Source organism: Octodon degus, unplaced genomic scaffold (genome assembly GCF_000260255.1).
Source record: "Octodon degus isolate 3935 unplaced genomic scaffold, OctDeg1.0 scaffold00021, whole genome shotgun sequence".
Lineage (NCBI taxonomy): Eukaryota > Metazoa > Chordata > Mammalia > Rodentia > Octodontidae > Octodon > Octodon degus.
Window position 1 is genome coordinate 8,982,717 of NW_004524597.1, and position 18,195 is coordinate 9,000,911.

Sequence of the window (18,195 nt, forward strand, 5' to 3'; positions counted from 1 at the left end):
GGCCCAAGGCCAGCAGTCTTAGGTTGGAAGCATGAGGATCTGTTCCATTAATAAATCATGCTCATGGCTGGAAATGGAGCTCAGCGGTAGAAGAGTATTTGCCTAGCGTTTTTAAGGCCATGGGTTTGAGTCCCAACACTGAAAAATGAAAAGTTATGTTGTAAAGAAAGACTGAAAGGGGCAGGTACTCGCCCCTCTGCCTCCTGCCCCAGGGCTAGGCCTGACCAGGGCTCCCTTAGCCTGCACAACCTCTGTGAGGCCCTGATCCCAAGGGCCAGGCCCACGGCTGCCCTCTGGTGGGGGCAGGGGTGGACATGGAGATGTCTCTCTGTGCAGGAGCAGCTAGGACCTCTGTTTGTGCTGCTCAGCTCCAGTCTCCTGGGGCTGCTTGACCTCTTGAAATGAGTTTACCTGCCCCATCCCAGGCGTCCTCACCCACCTCAGGCTCCCTGAGCTCAGGTGTCACTTGAGCGGCTGCAGGGGATAGTGGGGTGTTGCTGGGCCAAGACACCTCCAGCAGGCCCTGGGCTGTAGCTCTGACCCAGCTTCCTCTTCCACTGCCCAGGGTGCCAAGTGCTACAGCCCAGAGAAGAGCGGAGATGTTTCTTGGCTTTGTCCCAGGGGTTCAGGCAGGTCCTCCTCCCCAAGTCCCAGCTCCTCCACTCCAGCTGGAGGTGTCACAGTGCCTGGGGGCCGAGCAAAGCTCCTGTGTGTCCTGTCATTGGCATAACTGCAGGTACAGCAGCCAACGGGGAGGTGTGCATGCAAAGATGGGTGCTGTGGATCCTGATGTTCCAGGACCAGACCAGAGAGACCCTTGGGGTCAGGTGACGGTCCCCAGAATATGGAGAGCTGGGGGCCTCTGTGCCCAGGAGTTGTGTTTGTGGGGTCTGCTTAGGCTGCAGCCAAATTCAGAAGCTAAGTGTGGAGGGTCAGCCCATCTAGGATGAGCCCAGGTGCCCAGCTATCTCATCGCTCCTTCCTCTGACCCCAATACCAGGTGAGATTATGAGTGGGGTACATCAGAGGCCTGTGAGGGGTGAGGGTGAGTCTGAGTGTTTTAGAAGATGGCTGGGGGGGCTGTGTGTGTGTGTGTGTGTGTGTGTGTGTGACCCAGCATGGTGCACTGATTCTGCACAGCCTGAGAACTTCTTAAGTGTCCCAATGCCTGGGTTGAAGCTGGGTACCTGGCTTGGAGCTACACTGCACCCTAACAGCCCAAGCTGTTGTGGAGACAGACCTGGGACTGGCAAGGAAAGCAGAAAAATGTGGGAGTGGAGAGAGCTCTCACTCTGGGTACAGAGGCAGCCACCCTGCTGGAGGCCTCCAAGTGCCACTTGATGCAAGACTTAAGTCTGCAGTGGTGTCTGCAGGAGGGCCAGGGCTTAAAGGCACCTCCAGTGCCTCATTCTGGGATGTGGTGTAGCGCTGGGCAGGGAGAAGGCAGTTAGGGCTTGGCCCCAGGCGACCTTTGCAGCCATGAGGGAGGCCCGTAGGTGTCTCTGGCCAACAAGTGTGTTTCACTGGAAATCAGGGAGTCTGCTCATTGCCTTGTCCCAGAGGAGATGCATGTCCGGCTGAGCTGCAGTCGGTTTCTCATTCACTTCGCTTTCCGCACCGCTGCACGCCGGCAGAATGACCCATAAGCAGATTTACTACTCGGACAAGTATTTCGACAAGCACTACGAGTATCAGCATGTTATGTTGCCGAGAGAACTGTCCAAAAAGTACCCAAAATTTATCTGATGTCTGGAGAGGAATGGAGAAGACTTGGTGTCCCGCAGAGTCTAGGCTGGGTTCATTACATGATTCATGAGCCAGAACCAAGTATTCTTCTGTTCAGACCACCTCTTCCAAAAGAACAACAAAAATGAAATGTATCTTTGATCAACAGTTAAGTCTTTTTCAAATTTAATGTGTATGTGTATAAGAGGTGGTATTCAGTGAATACTTGAAAAATGTATAATCATTCTTCTGTACCTGTGCATGAGCTGTATTCTTCACAGAAACAGAGCTCAGTTTAATGCAACTACAAGTAGGTTATTGTAAGGTGTTTAAGACATTTCTTCTAGACAGTTTTTAAAATAAGTGTCTGTTTTTTAATTTTAATTTTAATTATTTATTTATTTATTGGAGAAACCGGGGATTAAACTCAGGCCCTTGCACTTGCCAAGCAAGCGCTTATTCTACTGAGCCATCTCCCTGGCCCCTTAAAAGTGACTGTTTGATGTTACCTGTTTTTGTTAAATAAAGTTTGTATGCTGAAAAAAAAAAGATGGAAATCAGGGCTGGCTGCTCTGAGACAGCGATTGAGACTGGGCGTGGTGGTGCACACCTGTAATGCCAGGGCTTGGGAAGCTGAACACAGGCAGATCACTACGAGTCTGACCTACGTACGTGGTGAGACCCTGTAGACCCTGTACTAAATATATATGATGGAAATCAGTCACAGGGCAGGCAGCTCTTGAGCCTCTTTTTCACTGTTGACAACCGTCTCCATTGTCCACCTTCTTCTCCAGGGCGCTCCAAAAGGGAGAGTCCCCGTGCAGATCACCAAGATGTCACTGCTCAGCGCAGGGCTCTTGGTTCATCCACACATGAAGCATCAATTGGCAAAGTGTCGCTCCCTTAGTGTGAATAGCTCTGAGCTTTGGATTAGGGTGCCGATTAGCTCTTAGGGTTAGCGGCCTTCCTTGTCACTTGGCATCAGCCACTGACAGGCCTTGAGAACTCTTGGACCATCAGAGAAGGCAGATTCTAGCAGTTCTGTTGTTCTCCTTCTCTGGCTGCTCACTGCTGGCAGTCACAGATGAGAACCCTGTCAGGCCCTTTGGTGTCACCAGAGTACTAGTTCAACACACTCTACTCTCAATACAAATCACAAATATGCCAAATTCTGTCATGCGAAGGGCTTTATTAGGACTTCCACTGAAGCATTAGAAGGGAAGTATGCACAGCCAGATCTGCTACCAGAGTGGGGAGGCTGCTTCTGTGGAGAGGAGCGAGGTGGGCCTGCACGTGTGCAATGTCAGACTTCCTGTTTGGTCATGGCTCGGGGAGGCCTCTCTGGCCCTGACTGAGTTGGGCTGCAGAGAGCCTGCCAGGTGGAACCAACTGGGACAAGTGCCAGCTTGAGGCCTGCTGTGACCAAGGTGAGTATCTCCGTGTGTGGCAGTGTGGAGTCCCATGCAGTCAGGCCAGATGCAAGGTGCCCGAGGCAGCCACAGAACAAAAATAAACAGTACCTCTTGGGGAAGGTTGGGCTCTCTCTCTCTCCTGTCTCCCTGGCAGAGACCCCATCTGGCAGGGCTCAGTGGTGTTTGGCTCTGGTGCCATGTCTCAGTTTATCTTCCAGACTTCTGTGGCAAAGTGGCAGATCTGGCCGGAGCATCTTTCCCCTTTCTGTGCTCACAGCACTGAGGGAACTTCTCCTATTCTGGAGAAAGAGGGCACAGAGCACTATGTGCCTACCTGCTTGGGCTGTGAGCTCTTTAGTGGAAAGAGCAAGGGCACAGCCCCTAATATTGCCTACTTCTAGGTCTGAGTCTAGTCAGGTGGTAGAGGGCACACACTTCACCTGACTGGGGCTCACTTTCTCCCTGGTTCTTTGAATTCCAGACATGTTCATCTTGGTTGTGTCGCTGGAGAGGGTAGTGAGTGGCACCATCTCCAATGCTGGCTGGTGGACACATCCTGTCTCTACCCCATCTCTGCCTGCAATTACTGGAGGGGGCATTGGAGCCACCTGACCCAGTCTTCCTTGTTACTCTGGCAGCCTGGCAAGAGATCTGAGAATGGGGCCCTTCAGGCCCTTTGTGGGGTGAGCTGAGAAGGGGCTGTGTGAGGGCTGCATGTGAGACCCACAAGCCTGTGGTTTCTGCCAAGGTCCTTCCCCCTGCAGATGCCAGCCTGGCTATGCTGACCTATGTCCTAGCTCATAGCCACTGCAGGAAGTGGGGCATCTGCCTGCTGGGCACATACCACCAGCCATGGGAGAAACCATGACACTTGGCCTGGAGGGGCCAAGTGTTAGGTACAGGACAGGGGCCAGCAGAGAAGCAGGTCTCGTGGAGGCCTTATCCAGGTTGTGGGGACATCTTTTTGAGGAACCTGCCTCTGGGATATCTGGCTGGGAAGGGGGCACAGGAGGCCCTGTAGCAACTGAGTGGAGCACAGTGTTGGGTGTGCCAGGGGCAGCCCTGGAAGGTGCAGTAACACTGGGATGGGGGTTCCTGGGGCTGGCAGGACTTATCATCAGGAGTTTCCAGATCTCTGTGGAAGTGACATGGGGAAGGAAGAGCAGGGCCCCAGTGCACAGTGCAGAGCTCGCCCTTGCAGGTACCTCTGCTGGGTGTGTGGTATTAAACCCCTTTCCAGTCTAGCTCCTGGATGAGACAATGGGCTTCCCAGGGTGCCTCTTCCTGGAAGCAAGACTGTGGGTGGCATAGCGGCAGATCTGGCTGGAGCATCTTTCCCATTTCTGCTCTCACAGCACTGAGGGACCTTGCAAAACACATGTTTGATTGAACAGTGCAGAGGGCCCTGACACTGCCGATCTAGACTGGTCCCTTGGCCATGCTGAGGCTGAAGGTCCTGCTGGGGACAGATGGGGTGGATGCCATCTCATTGGTGGCTCAGCATGGTGGTGCATGCCTGTAATCCCAGCACTCAGAAGGTGGAGGCAGGAGAATTGCTGCAAGTTTGAGGCCAGCCTGAGCTACATAATGAGTTCTAAGTCAGTCTGAACTATACAGGAGACCCTGTCTCAAAAAACCAAGCCAGAAAACCAAACTGAAAACAAAACCAAGCCCCAAGCCAAATCCATCATCTTGCAGCCCTGCTGCAGCTGGAGAAGTACTGACAGCCTCACTGGGGTCAGCTTCAGCTCTGCAGGCCCGGCGCACCTAGGTCCACCCTGCATCCATGGGAGGGGGCTCAGAAGACAGTGCCCAGCCCGGGGTTTCTTGTCTTCTGCGGGTCAATGCTGAGGCTCAAGAAGAATTGTGCCTCAGCTGCCTGTAATGGTAACCTCCTTACTCAACTCATGCAACCCTTTCTCTGCCTGCTTCCCCACTTCCTCGCCTACACTTCCTGAGGTCACCTCCCAATAAACTACCTTCTGTCAAGTCTGGATCCTAGTTTGGCATCTGGGGGACCATGGCAGGTGTGTCTGGTGCTTGTATAATGGGTCACACTGGCATTTTCTCTGGCACACCTGTCATCTACCCAAGACACTCAGAGCTCTGATCTTCCTTCCATAAATTATTTATTATTTTTATTATTATTATTATTATTATTATTATTATTATTATTATTATTATTATTATTTTGGTAACAGGAATCAAACTCAGGACCTTATGCTTGCCAGGCAGGCACTGTGCTACTGAGCTATATCCCCAGCTCCTCCCATAAATTATGTTTGTGGTTGAACTAGCCAGAGATAATTCTGCTGTTCAGTCTAAACCTGGCTAATGCAGATGGGTAGACAGGTTTGGAAATGAGATCTAGGGCTGGACTGGACAGGGGTGGACAGGAAGCTACTCTGCTGAGGTCAACTCCAACATGTTTATTATAGACAGGGCAAAAGAGGACCAGAGCCTGACTCAGCAGATGGCCCTAACATAGTGGGTCACATGGGTTCAGATGAGGCCCACAAACCGGGGAGTCCAGGGCAGAGTGAGGAGCAACAGCAGCGGGGAGAGGCCCAGCCTGGGTGCGCCACCGCGTGCTACTGTCTTCAGGATCCATTGCACGTGCTGGCTGACGTTAGTGTAGACTCCCGGCCGATTGGGGCGCCCGCAGCCCACTCCCCAGCTCACGATTCCTATCTGATACCACAGCCCATCCAGGTCGCAGACCAAGGGTCCTCCTGAATCACCCTGGGGGGTAGCATGGGTGAGCCCAGCCTGGGTTGGGGTGGGGATTCTAGCAGAGTGTTTGGGAGAGCTGGGGTCTGTGGAGCTGTCCCCTCCTCTGGCAATGACACAGCCTCAGTTTCTGTATCTGCAAAGTGGGACAGAGTCTCTAGCTCCCAATCTGAAGAGACCAAACGGGGTATGGTGATAGATTGCTGTCAGGTTGAGGGATGGGAGCAGTGGGGCTGGGGACACTCACAAGGCAGGAATCCTTGCCACCCGCGGCATCGCCAGCACACACCATGTCTCCCCAGATGTCTACACGGAAGGATGATTTTTGGAACAGGTGGTTACACATGGATCTGTTGATGATGCTGACCTGTACTTCCTGGAGAGTGTAGGGGGCCGGCAGAGCTAGGGCATGGACAGAGACAGGCAACATGATTATCTTCCCTGTGGAGAGAGGGAGACTGTGGGGTGACAGTGTCCTTGGGGCACCTAGGACATAATTCTACTGCTATTTCATCTTTCTCCTCCTCTACCTCTTTTTTTTTTTTTTTGTACTGGGAATTGAAGGATTGAATCCAGAGCCTTTGCAATAAGTCCCTTTAGATATTTTGATATCCCAGCCTCTCTTTATCTTTTATTTTGAGGCAAAGTTACCCAGACTGGCTGGGCAAGGTGACACATGCCTGTACTCCCAGCACTTGAGAGGCTGAGGCAGGAGGATCACTGCAAGTTTGAGACCAGCCTGGGCTACAGTGTGAGATCCTGTTTAAAGAAAAAAGGTCACCCAGCTTTGTCTCAGACTTGTAACCTTTAGCTTCAACCTTCCAGAGTGCTGAGATTACAGGTGTGCACCACCATTCCTGGCAGGATATCACTCTTGATGGCTTCCAGCTCTAGCCCTACAAACAGGATGTCATCAAAGATCAATAATATCACAGAAAGGCCGAGTCGGTGGACACGCTATTAGCACTCTGCCCTGGGACTCAGCTACCCATCTATAAAATACACACAAAGACCCTGCCTGCGCTGGTAGATTCCTGAGCCAAAACATGCCTGAGGGAGGGGCTCTGACCACGCTAAGATGGCTTAGGACCACCACAGCCTTGCGAAGGCACCCAGAGACCAGACTGGAGTGAGGGTCAGCTAGTTGGGTGCATTCTCCTTGATGACATCTGGGCACCCTTGGGGCTTGAGCCAAGAGCTGTATGGAGCGCTCTTGGGGCTCCTCTGAAAGGAGTGGGCATCGGGACCCACTGCCAGACAAGGGAAGAATCAGGGGAAGAGCCCCTTTCCAAAAGGCACCAAGGAAGCATCAGAGCCTGATGTGAGTCAGGGGTTGCAGGGTTCACCTGGCTCTGCCGAGAGTGGCGAGGGCGACCCTTTGATGTCAGCACTTTTACCTCCCCATTTTACCAATAAGGAAATTGAGGCAGAGATGAAGTAAGTGCCTTGTCAAGAATCTCCCAGCTCGCACCTGCCACAGCAAAAGCTCCTGCAAGGAAAAGGCGCTCCAGACAGGCCTCCCACTGCTCCCCGAGCACTGAGAGCAATGGTGGAGCCCCAGGCTTTCTGAGGCCACTGTCAGCTCAGGCCAGGAAAGGAGGCCAGCAGAGGAGACCTAGCAGGGTTCCTTGGCTCAAACCTTTTCATCCTTTGCAGCAAGGGCCCCTTCTATGGGAAACGATTGAGCCCTTTCCTAGAGGAGGCAGATCTAGTATTGATTTTACAATACAATCTCCCGGACAATTCTAGGTGCACAACCTTGGAAACATCCCTTAGGCTGTCTGAGCCCCTGGAGCCCTGGCTTCTACTCCATTTACTAGTTCTGGGGCTTTGGGCAATTTTCATGATCTCACTTATCCTCATCTGTAAAACGGGTACAGAACACTCCCAGCCTCATTTAGGTTGTTTTTGTTTTGTTTTGGAGACAAGATTTCTCTATGTAGTTCAGCTGGCCTTGAATTCACTTTGTAACCTAGGTTGGTCTCCAACTTGCAGCAATCCTCCTGTCTCAGACTCCTAGCTTCATTTATAGGTAAGCTCTAGCAGGAGCAGAGCTCTTGTTCCGCTCTCACCAGGGCCCCAGCCTGACACAGTTGTCAGTGAGAACTGCGGTCTTCAGGAGATGACACATTCCAGGCACAAAGAATTGGCTCATCTAGCCTCAGCTCACCTCAGGGAAGGCTATGCCCAGCGCTTTCAGGGGATTCTTGGTTCATGAGGTAGGCAAGTGCTAGACTGTGCTGCTTGGGGACTTCAGGAGAGTTTAGTTGTGAGCCAGGGTAGGAAGAGGATGGCTTGTTGTGGACAACCTTCTTCCTCCCCCCCCACCCTTCTTTCCTGACACTAGGGACTGAACCCAGGGTCTTTCAGCTGAGCTACATCCTAACCCAATTCCTTGTTTTTCATTTGAGACAGGGTCTTGCTAAATCTTTAAATTGCTCAGACTGGGCTCAAATTTGTGGTTCTCCTGCTTCAGTCTCCCAGAGTTGTGGGTTTACGTGGCTGGCAGGCTTGGGAATTTTGAGGAGAGAGAGCTCAGCCCTCTAGGAGAGGCAGCCAGAATTGAGCTGGTTCCAGGGAGCTCGAGTGGGGCTTGCAGACAGGTGGCCGTGGAAATGGAAAGATGTATGAATAAAGCAACTCCGAGACCCTTCCACAGCCCTTCCATCTCTGCTGCTCTGGCCCAACTACACGCCCCTGCACCCCTGCCCTAGGCCCCTGGGTCTACAAGGGGAGAGAATTGGGTGTTTGGTTCCTGCCCTTGCAGGTGGGAGTGAGAAGAGACGAGCAGATGGGTGGGATGCCGAGCAGGTGGACAAAGGGGGTCAGCAGTGCCCCAGGGGCCAAAAAGGGGCTGCTGAGCCTGAGATGGCTGGACAGGGGAGCAGGATAGTGACCATCTTCCCAGCCTCACTCTTATCCTCTTCGATGTCCCCCCAGCCGGTCACCCAGCAGTCAGTCCGGTTCTCAAACTTGGACATGTTGGCTGGGATGCAGACAGGCTGGATGTACTTGGTGTAGGTGACAGAGGAAGTCAGCTTCAGCAGGGCAATATCATAAGGAACCACCCCGTAGTACTTGGGGCTCAGAAAGATCTTGTCCACTTGGTAGCGATTATAGTAGGCATGCATGTTCCATATAGACGGCGCTGCAGTCAGCTCACCAAATTGGACCGTCCATGGATATGGATTAAAGTTCCTGGCAGGAAGGAGAAAAGACTCAGGGCTTGGGAGGAGGGCTGGCACTTAGGCCATCTCCCATATCCTGGGAGTGGGGGGCTGTACTATTTGCTCATCTTGGACATCTGCACCAAGCCCTTCTTGTGGGCCAAAGGGACCTGTATGTAATCCTCTGAGCCCAGGCAGGCCATAGCCAGTCTCCACTCATGGGCACTGCTGGAGGAGGAGGAGGAGGAGGTGAGTCCTCTATCAGGCCTCACCGTCCACAGCTGTCCTAAGGATAGGGAAATGGCTTGGATCCCTCAGGGAACCTCTTTGCAGCCCATAATAGAGTGGATGTGGGGGCCAAGGTGGGGCTCCTGGCAAAACAAAGAGAATGAGTTGGACTGCAGGGAACTTTGGTGGCCAGGCCAGTCCCACCACACCTGCCACTCCTGGAGCTGGAGAGCTATGCTCCAACTCCTGTGGTATAATCTGCTCCTTCAGTGGACTTAGAACTCAGTTAGGTTTATCCACACTCATGGTTGTGTGCTCAGGTGAGGGCCCCAGAGCCCTGAGGCCTCGGTCTGCTGCCCACCCCCAACTCACTTTTCAAAACAGTGGGCAGCGGTGAGCACCCAACGGCGGCTCAGCAGGCTTGCCCCGCAGATGTGGGTGCCCCACTGGCGGAGGCTCCCTTGCCATGGCCAGCGCCCCAGTTCTGCATCTTCTCCACCCACCACGCGCGAGAGAATCTTCCGATGGCCGCAGGTACCTAGCATGACTAGACAGACTTGGGGCTGAGCAGGGTGGGATAGGCCCACACTCAGAGAGAGGGACAGGACATCCAGAGGATGCGGGGGTTGGGGTGGGGAGAGGGAGCCAGGGTCAGCCACCAAAGGAGAAGGTGTTATGGGGCCCTTTGGCATAGTCCGAAGATGCCCTCCAGGCTCAGTTACTCTCGAGCCTGAGTCTTCAATTTGGGGGCGGGAGGGCGTTGATGGGGTGATGCCATGGCTGGGCCTGGAGGGTTGGCTCTCACCTTCTGCTGTGTCTTCTGGCAGTGGGGCTGGGGGGAGGTGACAAAGTGAGCGCTGTGGAGCTCCACACCCTGCCGCCCCGTGCTCCCAGGGGCGCCCTTGAGCTCACCAGGCTTTCCAGGTCCCACCCAGGACAGCAGCAAGGCTGTGAGCACCAGGAGCATCCTGTCCCTGACGACCTCCTCTCCTGTGCCTCCTTTCTGCCACACAGGTGTAGCAGCGACTCCTGGGGGAGAGGGGCGGGGCGGGGCGGGGCCCTAGGCACCCCCCCCTTGTGCCCAAGGATGATGCTTGGAGACCACATGACGTAGCATTGCGCTCCTACAAAAGCGGGTCATCCGCAGTAGTCCTTGACATGGCCCAACTGCCAGTGGACTGAAAAATCCTGTTTTTTTGTTCTAGTGCCCTGTCTCAAGCCTGTAATCCAGGCCCTATGGGAGGCTAAGGGAAGATCCCAGTTCAAGCCCAGTCTGGACAACTAAGTGACTTGGCCAAATGCTGGCTCAAAACTTAAAAAGCACAGGGTCAGGTAGATAGCTCAGCAGCCTAAGCGCCTGCCTGGCAAGCAGAAGGTCTTGAGTTCGATCCCTGGTACCACAAAAAGAAAATAAAAATAAAAAGAACAGTGCTGAGGATAAGGCTCAGTGTAAAGACCCTGAGTTCAATTCTCATTTCCAAGAAAAATAAAAGCCATTGTTTCCTATGGCCCAGAGGTGCTGGCTGTCTTCTCATCTCGCTTTTTTCTTCACCTAGACTTCGTCCAGGCTCCTGACCCTCAGCCAGGAGTCCCCAGGAAAGGCCATTAGCGAACCCTCCCTGGCATTTGGTGATCTGAGGTCTAGGCCTTCGGGACTGAGCTAGGATCGTATGCATTCTTTCGCAGGACTTTCTTGGGAACATGAGAGGGGATCTTGGGTTTTGTCCCTCCCTGATCTGGCAGTTGGGGGATTGTCCCTGTGCTATGGTTTTTTTTTTTTTTTTGTTCCTCGAATGTCTTCAGGGCACTTTTGGCCAGCGGGAGAGTTGTGAGGTTCGAACTCCAGCAACCTGAGGCTGACAGCTTTGTGGAAGCAGCCACTTAAAGGACTGAGCTAGGGCCAGGCCCCCCGTCCCTGTGCTATGTAGCCCTAAAATATCCCTCAAAAGTCTTGTGGACTCAGAGATGGGGCTTTTGGAAGGTAGTTGGACTGTGAGCGTGGGCGTGCTCTCCACCTATGAGCTCATAGTTAAAGTGAGCAGTTAGGAGGCGGGGCCGGGTTGGAAGAGGTGTGTCACGGGGGCGTGCCTTTGAGGGGTCTGTCTCCCCATTCCTCCCTCCTCTCTCTGCTTCCTGCCGGCTGGCCATGAGGCAAGCAGCTTTCCTCTGCAGTGCTCTTGCCTCAGCTGTTCCATCTTGGAGCCAGCAAACTTTGGACACAATCCACTGAAAACAGTGAATGAAATGAACTGCTCTTTTTTTTTTTTTCCCCAGAGGGTCTTGGTGTGTAGTTCATGCTGGTCTCAAGCCCACTATGTAGTCTAGGGTAGCCTCAAACTATCAATGATCCTCCTGCCTCACCTTACTGAGTGCAGGGATTACACATGTGCACCACCACACTCGGGTTCCTCCCCCTTGTGGGTCTCAGTATTGTGTCCTAGCAACCGGAAGTGACTAGGACCCTGCCTGTCCTGGCTGCCTCCCAGCGGCGGCAGGCCCAGCACATCCTTCTCCAACTTGAATCTTTTGTTGTAATTATTTGAAATAGCCAACAGTATAGATTATAACTTTGTAGAAATTATAGTAGAATAAGCACTTGCCTCAGTAGAATAAGCACTCAGTAGAATAAGCACTTGCCTAGCAAGTGCAAGGACCTGGGTTCAATCCCTGGTTCTGCCAAAAATAAATAAGTAAAATAAATAAAAAATAAAATAAAATAAATTTGGGGCCCGGGTGATAGCTCAGTACAATAAGCACTTGCCTGGCAAGCACAAGGGCCTGAGTTCAATCCCTGGTAAAAAAACAAAAAAACAAAAAAAAAAAACAAAAAAACCCAAACCTTTCTGTTTTATTTTGTTTTTTGTTTTAATGTATTTAGTACATGGTCTCACTACGCAGCTTGGACTCGTAGTGACCCTCCTGTTTTCAGCCTCCTCAGCACTGAGATTACAGGCAAAAGAGGGAAATGGAGACGGTGATGAATGGGCCTGGGACTGCAGGTGGCTAGGAGGAAAGGCTTCTAAAGTACAACAGCACAGTTTAGCATATATTTCAAAATATCTAGTGAGGAGTATTTCGGATGTTTTGTAAGAAATCTAGTCTCAGCTGAGTGTGGTGGCAGGCCCAGGCCCATTCATCACCTTCTCCATCTCCCTTTCCACACCCTTCTCAGTCTTTGGTAATCACCATTCTGCTGGCTTTTCTTTCTTACTTTCTTTTTTGCAGAACCGGGGATTGAACTCAGGCCCTTGCACTTGCCAGACAAGTGCTTATTCTACTGAGCCATCTCCCTGGCCCCGTCTGCTGGCTTTTCGATCAGCTGTTCTTGGCTTCCATAAGTCAGTGTGTGCATACCTGGCATTTGTCTCTGTGCCTGACTTATTCCACTTACCATCGCGTCTTCCAGACTCCCTGGTCATGCTGCATCGATAGAATTTCATTCTTGTTACAGCTAAACAGTATTCCATTGTCTGTACATGCCATGCTCGCTTTATCCATTTCTGCCTCCTTCCTGGGGTCCCTACTCACACCTCCTCCTAGCCTGGGGCGCCAACTTCCTTCTTCCAAATCTCCACCCAGTCCCTGGAGAATCAGGCTGGGGAAGGAAGGAGGGGGAGAGGAAAGACCAGGGGAACCCCAGCCTGTTACCACACCTGTGCTGGATGGAAGCTGAAGCCAGTATCTTGCTGGCCCAGCCCAGGCAGATATAGTTCATAGTACCTCAGGCCTAACCTCAGATTGTCCCATAACTCTGGGATTGCTCCTAGCTCTGCCCGTGACTCTGAGATTGACTCCTAGTCTGCCCATGATGCTGGGATTCATACCAGCCCCACTGCTGACTCTGGGAGGGACCATGACTGTGCCTGTAACTCAGAGATCAACCTTTAGCCTTACTCATGATGTTGGGATTGAGCCCCAGGCCTATCAGTGACCTTGGGATTCACTCCCATCCTAATAATGACTTCCAGAACTCCCAGGTCAGGAGTTCTAGAATTCCTATGCCCAGAATTCCTCCCCATGTCCACCCATGACTCTGGGATTATTCCATGTCTTCCTCATTACCCTGCTATCATTGCCCAGTCCTTCTAATGACCTCAGGACCCCCAGTATGTGTCATTTTGGTGCCCATGGGCCTAGTATGTTAGCTTTTCATTGCTATGACACAATACCCGAGAAAAGCAAAAGAGGAAAGGCTTATTTTGGATCATAGTTTCAATTCCTAGTCCCCTGGCTCTGTTATCAGTAGGCTTGTGGTTAGGCATAAGGAAAGAGCAGAGGAGAGCTGCCCACTTCATGGTGGACAGAAGTAGAGGAGGCCCCAGAACAAGATATAGTCCCCAAGGGCAAGCCCCAAGAATCCACTCCCTACAGTTAGGTCCTGTCTCCTAAGTTTCCATTACCTCCCAATAGCTCATCAAATTAAGAATCCACCTGTTTTGTAAATCTCTGAGAGAGAGAGAGAGAGAGAGAGAGAGAGAGAGAGAGAGAGAGAGATCAAAGAAATATCTGCTTTCAAAAGAGAAGGCACCAATAGTGCAAAAATGGCTGGAACAAATCCCAACTTGGCAAGGCACTGAGTTTTGAGAGTGGCACACAACTTGCAAGCAATAGCATCCCCACAAGTCCCCGCCCAAGCTAGGCTACCAGTTTTATAGGGCACTGACTAAAACAGCAGAATTAAGCAGGGTATGGTGGTGTACACCTGTAATCCCAGCACCCAGGGGGCTGAGGCAGGAGGATCATCAAGAGTTTGAGACCAGAGCGGGAAGATGGCTTTGGAAGCCGGTGACATGGAAGATGGGCACCTTTCTGACTCAGATTCCGATATGACGGTTGCACCCAGAGACAGGCCACCGCAAGTGCCTAAAATACTTGGTGGAGACAGTGCTGTGAGGGCCTCCCACACTGTTGCAACAGCATATGTACCAGTGTCACATTACTGGATTGTTCAAAGTGTGGATTCAAGTGAAGAGAGTTTTTCTGATTCAGTTGATGATAGCTCTCTTTAGAAACGCACGCGACAGAAATGTCTTCTCCTCCCTCCCAAACCTGAGCCTTTTCAGTTTGGCCAGAGCAGTCAGAAACCACCTGTTGTGGAGGGAAGAAGGTCAACAACGCATGGGGTGCTGTGCTACAAGAACGGAATCAAGACGCAGTGGCCAATGAACTGGGTATTGTGGGAATGGAGGGCAATATTGACAAAGGTAGACAGTCTGAGACCTATAATTATTTGCTTGCTAAGAAACTTAAGAGGGAATCTGAAGAATATACATGAGCTTTAGACAAAGAGTTAGATGATTATATGCATAGTGACAAAAAAACGGAGTCAAAAGAAGAGGAAAATGGTCAAGGTCATCTCAAACGGAAACAACCTGTCAGAGAGAGACTTGGGGCCAGACTGGAAATGAACTATAAAGGCAGGTATGAGATCACGGAGGAAGATTCTCAAGAAAAAGTGGCTGATGAAATTTCTTTTAGGTTACAGGAACCAAAGAAAGATCTGATCGCTCAAGGAGCAAGGATAATTGGGAACAAAAAGGTGATTGAACTTCTGATGGAAACTGCTGAAGTTGAACAAAATGGTGGCCTTTTTGTAATGAATGGTAGTCGAAGAAGAACACCAGGTGGAGTTTTTCTGAATCTCCTAAAAAACACTCCGAGTTTCAGTGAAGGACAAATTAAGGATATTTTCTACATTGAAAATCAAAAGGAGTATGAAAATAAAAAAGCCACGCGGAAGAGGAGAACACAAATATTGGGGAAAAAGATGAAACAAGCCATTAAAAGCCCAAATTTTCAAGAAGACGATGATACCTCATGGGAAACTTTTGCAAGTGCTACTAACGAGGCTCTGGCCTCTCTTGATGAACCGCAGGAAGGTGACGGAGAAACCAAGTTGGACGTGGAGGAAGCTATTGTTGATCACGCTCATGGTTTGGACATCTTTTGAGTACAGTTTGGATGTTTTGAGGAATAAGCCTTTCTAAAGTAGCATTGTAACAAACTGTTTCTACTGACACAGTTTGTTTTAGTTTGCACTGAAAAACATGAAAATCTGGTCTTGTTTTAAATAACATGTGGGGAAATGAATGCCCTTAATTTAAAGGTGGTTCGTGTGTGACACAATACTTAAAAGTATATGACACAATGTTTAATTTCTTAGTTGCTCGGCTAATACTAGTATTACTAGTTGTTAATCTTTTTTTCTACATCATTATAATATGCCATTCAAAAGTTTAGTTTTTTTCTCTGTTACATCTTCGAGATAAATTTTGCTTCGGTTTCAAAACATTCCAGTGGAAGGTCCTAAAGGGACACGCAGATTATTACGCTGTTAGACGCGCATTTGGATTTGTGTTTTCTGTACCTTTTAAGTACCCTTAAGTAATTTTAAGGATAGAGACTAAATGCATATACTTACAGATCCTACCCAGTTCCTTATTTGTCCAGTAATGAATGTCAGAAGCTTTTTGAAGAAGTATTGGTTTATAACTTTTTGATTTAACTGACTGGATAACAGATGATTCAGCAATTATAAACTGTACCCTTATTATAAACTAAACTTAAAATCTTTTGGTAGTTCCTGAGATTGTAGTCATTGAAGTTGGATCATGAAAGGAAAAATAGTTATTGGTTGTTTTTTTTTTTGTTTGTTTGTTTGTTTTTTTGCAGAACCGGGGATTGAACTCAGGCCCTTGCGCTCGCCAGGGAAGCGCATATTCCACTGAGCCATCTCTCCGGCCCTTTGGTTGCTTTTATTTATAAAGAATACAAAAATAAAACCTTTGCAGTCTTCCTGAAAAAAAAAAAAAAAAAAGAATTTGAGACCAGCATGGGCCATTGTTATGGTTTGTGTATAGTTGTCTCCTCCAAAACCTTATATTATCATGGGACAGACTTCTAGAGTTTGTAATTAACTCATGATCCCCTGGGATTATGGATGTAAATGCTGCTGGGATTATGGATGTAAATGCTGCTGGGATTATGGGTGTGAGTGCTACTTCCAGCCTGGGGCGGATAGCCTGAATGCAATTTAAGGGAGATAGACTTGCTCTCTGTAGCAATTGTTGCTGTTACTCCTCCCTTTGCGCTTGCTGTTTTGCTGTATTCCCCCGCTGTGAACTGCTGTCCTCTGCCATGTACCAGTCTGTGTTGGAGCCAGCTGAGTATGGACTGAAACCTGCAGTAACTGTGAGCTAAATAAATCTTTCCTTCCTTCATTTTGGGTGTCAGGTATTTGTCCCAGCAACGAGAGAAGAGTAACTGAGATAGTCATGCAGTTAGTTCAAGGCCAGTATAAACTACATAGTGAGATGGTCTCAAAAAACCCCAACCCCCCAACCCTTCAACCCCCCAACCCCCCAACCCCCCAAATGGCAAAATCAAGCCAGGCATTGCTGCATGATTCCTTTTTTTTTATTTTTATTTTTTTTAATTTTAGGGAAAGGTCTACAGGGTGTTCAGGGTCTCACTACTAGATCAGACTCGTAGTGATCCACTTGTTTACAGCCTCCCAAGAGCTGGGATTACAGGCACGCACCACCACGCCCAGTTTCTGCTGTATGATTCATGATAGATTTCTGAGGATGAAGTCCAGGGAAAACAAAGAAGAAGATGCTCACCTGGTGGCAAGCTGTCAGGACAAAACATCCCATTTGTTTTCTCAGAACTATCTTAGGAGGAAGTCTGTACTTTAAAGTTTTGGGATGACAGCAATATGTGACTGATCAGGACCTCATGATGTTGAGGTCTTCTTGCACATAGACCTTTATCAATGATTGATACTTTCTAAACTTCTCAGTAAATATGCTGTGCATGCTCAGTTCGGGGATCTGACAGACAAGACATCTGAGACCCCTGTGGCAGATTTCATCCAGCCTTGCTGTTGTACTTCTCTCGGCTCTGATCGTTCTACAACAAGGCATGGTGGTACATGTTTGTAATCCTAAAACTCAGGAGGCTGAGGAACAAAGATCACCATGCGTTCAAGGCCAGCCTGGATACTGTAGTGAGACTCTACCTCAAACAAAACAAAATGAAGGGCTGGCGAGATAGCTCAGCAGACTAAGTGCCTGCGAAGGCATGTGCAGGGACCAGGATTTGATCCCTGGTACCACATGCCACACTGGGCCCGCCCCTGGGTGTGCTGAGCCAGCCACCAAGACTGGGCATGGTGGCCCATGCCTGTAATCCCAGCAATGGGGAGGCTGAAAACAAGGGAATCACTATGACTATGAGACTCATAGTGAGACCCTGTACCAAATACATTAAAAAAAAAATTAAAACAACACACACACACCCCAGAAAAATCAAGAAAGATGCTTAGAAAAAATTGTGTGTACTCCACTCTCATTTCACCCTTATCAGGAAACTCTACTGTTCTCAGCAAGCACTGTCCAGACAAGCTGCTGTGTGAACTGGTTCGTTGTCTGGCACACAGCCTCCACACCTGACGGGGCCCTCTGGACAGCCAGGTGCATTAGGGGACCTCACAAGATGGGCTTAGTTTGGCTAGGGTTCAGAGGACAATTCTCATGACACCATCAAAGGACACACCCAAGATTGAGGCCTGGGAAGCCCAAAGACAGCCACTGGAGCCAACAGAAGCTGGGAGTAACGGAGGAGGCCCTGGAGGGAACTTGCCCCTTTCCTTCAGTCTGCTGGAGGTTTGCACTGAGAAAGGATTATACACTTCTGCTGTCTTAAGCCATGCAGTGTCTGTGGTCATGTGGTAGAGCAGCCCCAGGTGACTAAGACAGGATGATATCGCTAACATCAGGGGACAAGGGCTGGGCACCTGGGCTCATCCTGGATGGGCTGAGCCTCCACACTTAGCTTCTGAATTTGGCTGCAGCCTGAGCAGACCCCACAAACACAACTCCTGGGCACAGAGGCCCCCAGCTCTCCATATTCTGGGACCCTCACCTGACCCC

The 18,195-nt window shown here is 50.2% G+C and overlaps 1 protein-coding gene and 2 pseudogenes across 1 annotated transcript; 2 read left to right on the forward strand and 1 right to left on the reverse strand.

Moving 5' to 3' along the window:
• Nucleotides 1-1,635: 1,635 nt before the first annotated feature.
• LOC101586457 lies at nt 1,636-1,874 on the forward strand (annotated as a pseudogene).
• A 3,765-nt stretch (nt 1,875-5,639) lies between these two features.
• Nucleotides 5,640-10,229, reverse strand: LOC105741733 (testisin-like). The gene is made up of 5 exons (XM_012513932.1): nt 10,068-10,229; nt 9,635-9,825; nt 8,782-9,065; nt 6,115-6,269; nt 5,640-5,879 (listed from the first exon to the last, which is right to left on the reverse strand). The coding sequence occupies exons 1-5, from the start codon at nt 10,227-10,229 to the stop codon at nt 5,640-5,642; spliced, it is 1,032 nt and encodes a 343-aa protein (XP_012369386.1).
• A 3,802-nt stretch (nt 10,230-14,031) lies between these two features.
• LOC101587255 lies at nt 14,032-15,212 on the forward strand (annotated as a pseudogene).
• The last annotated feature ends 2,983 nt before the right edge of the window (nt 15,213-18,195 follow it).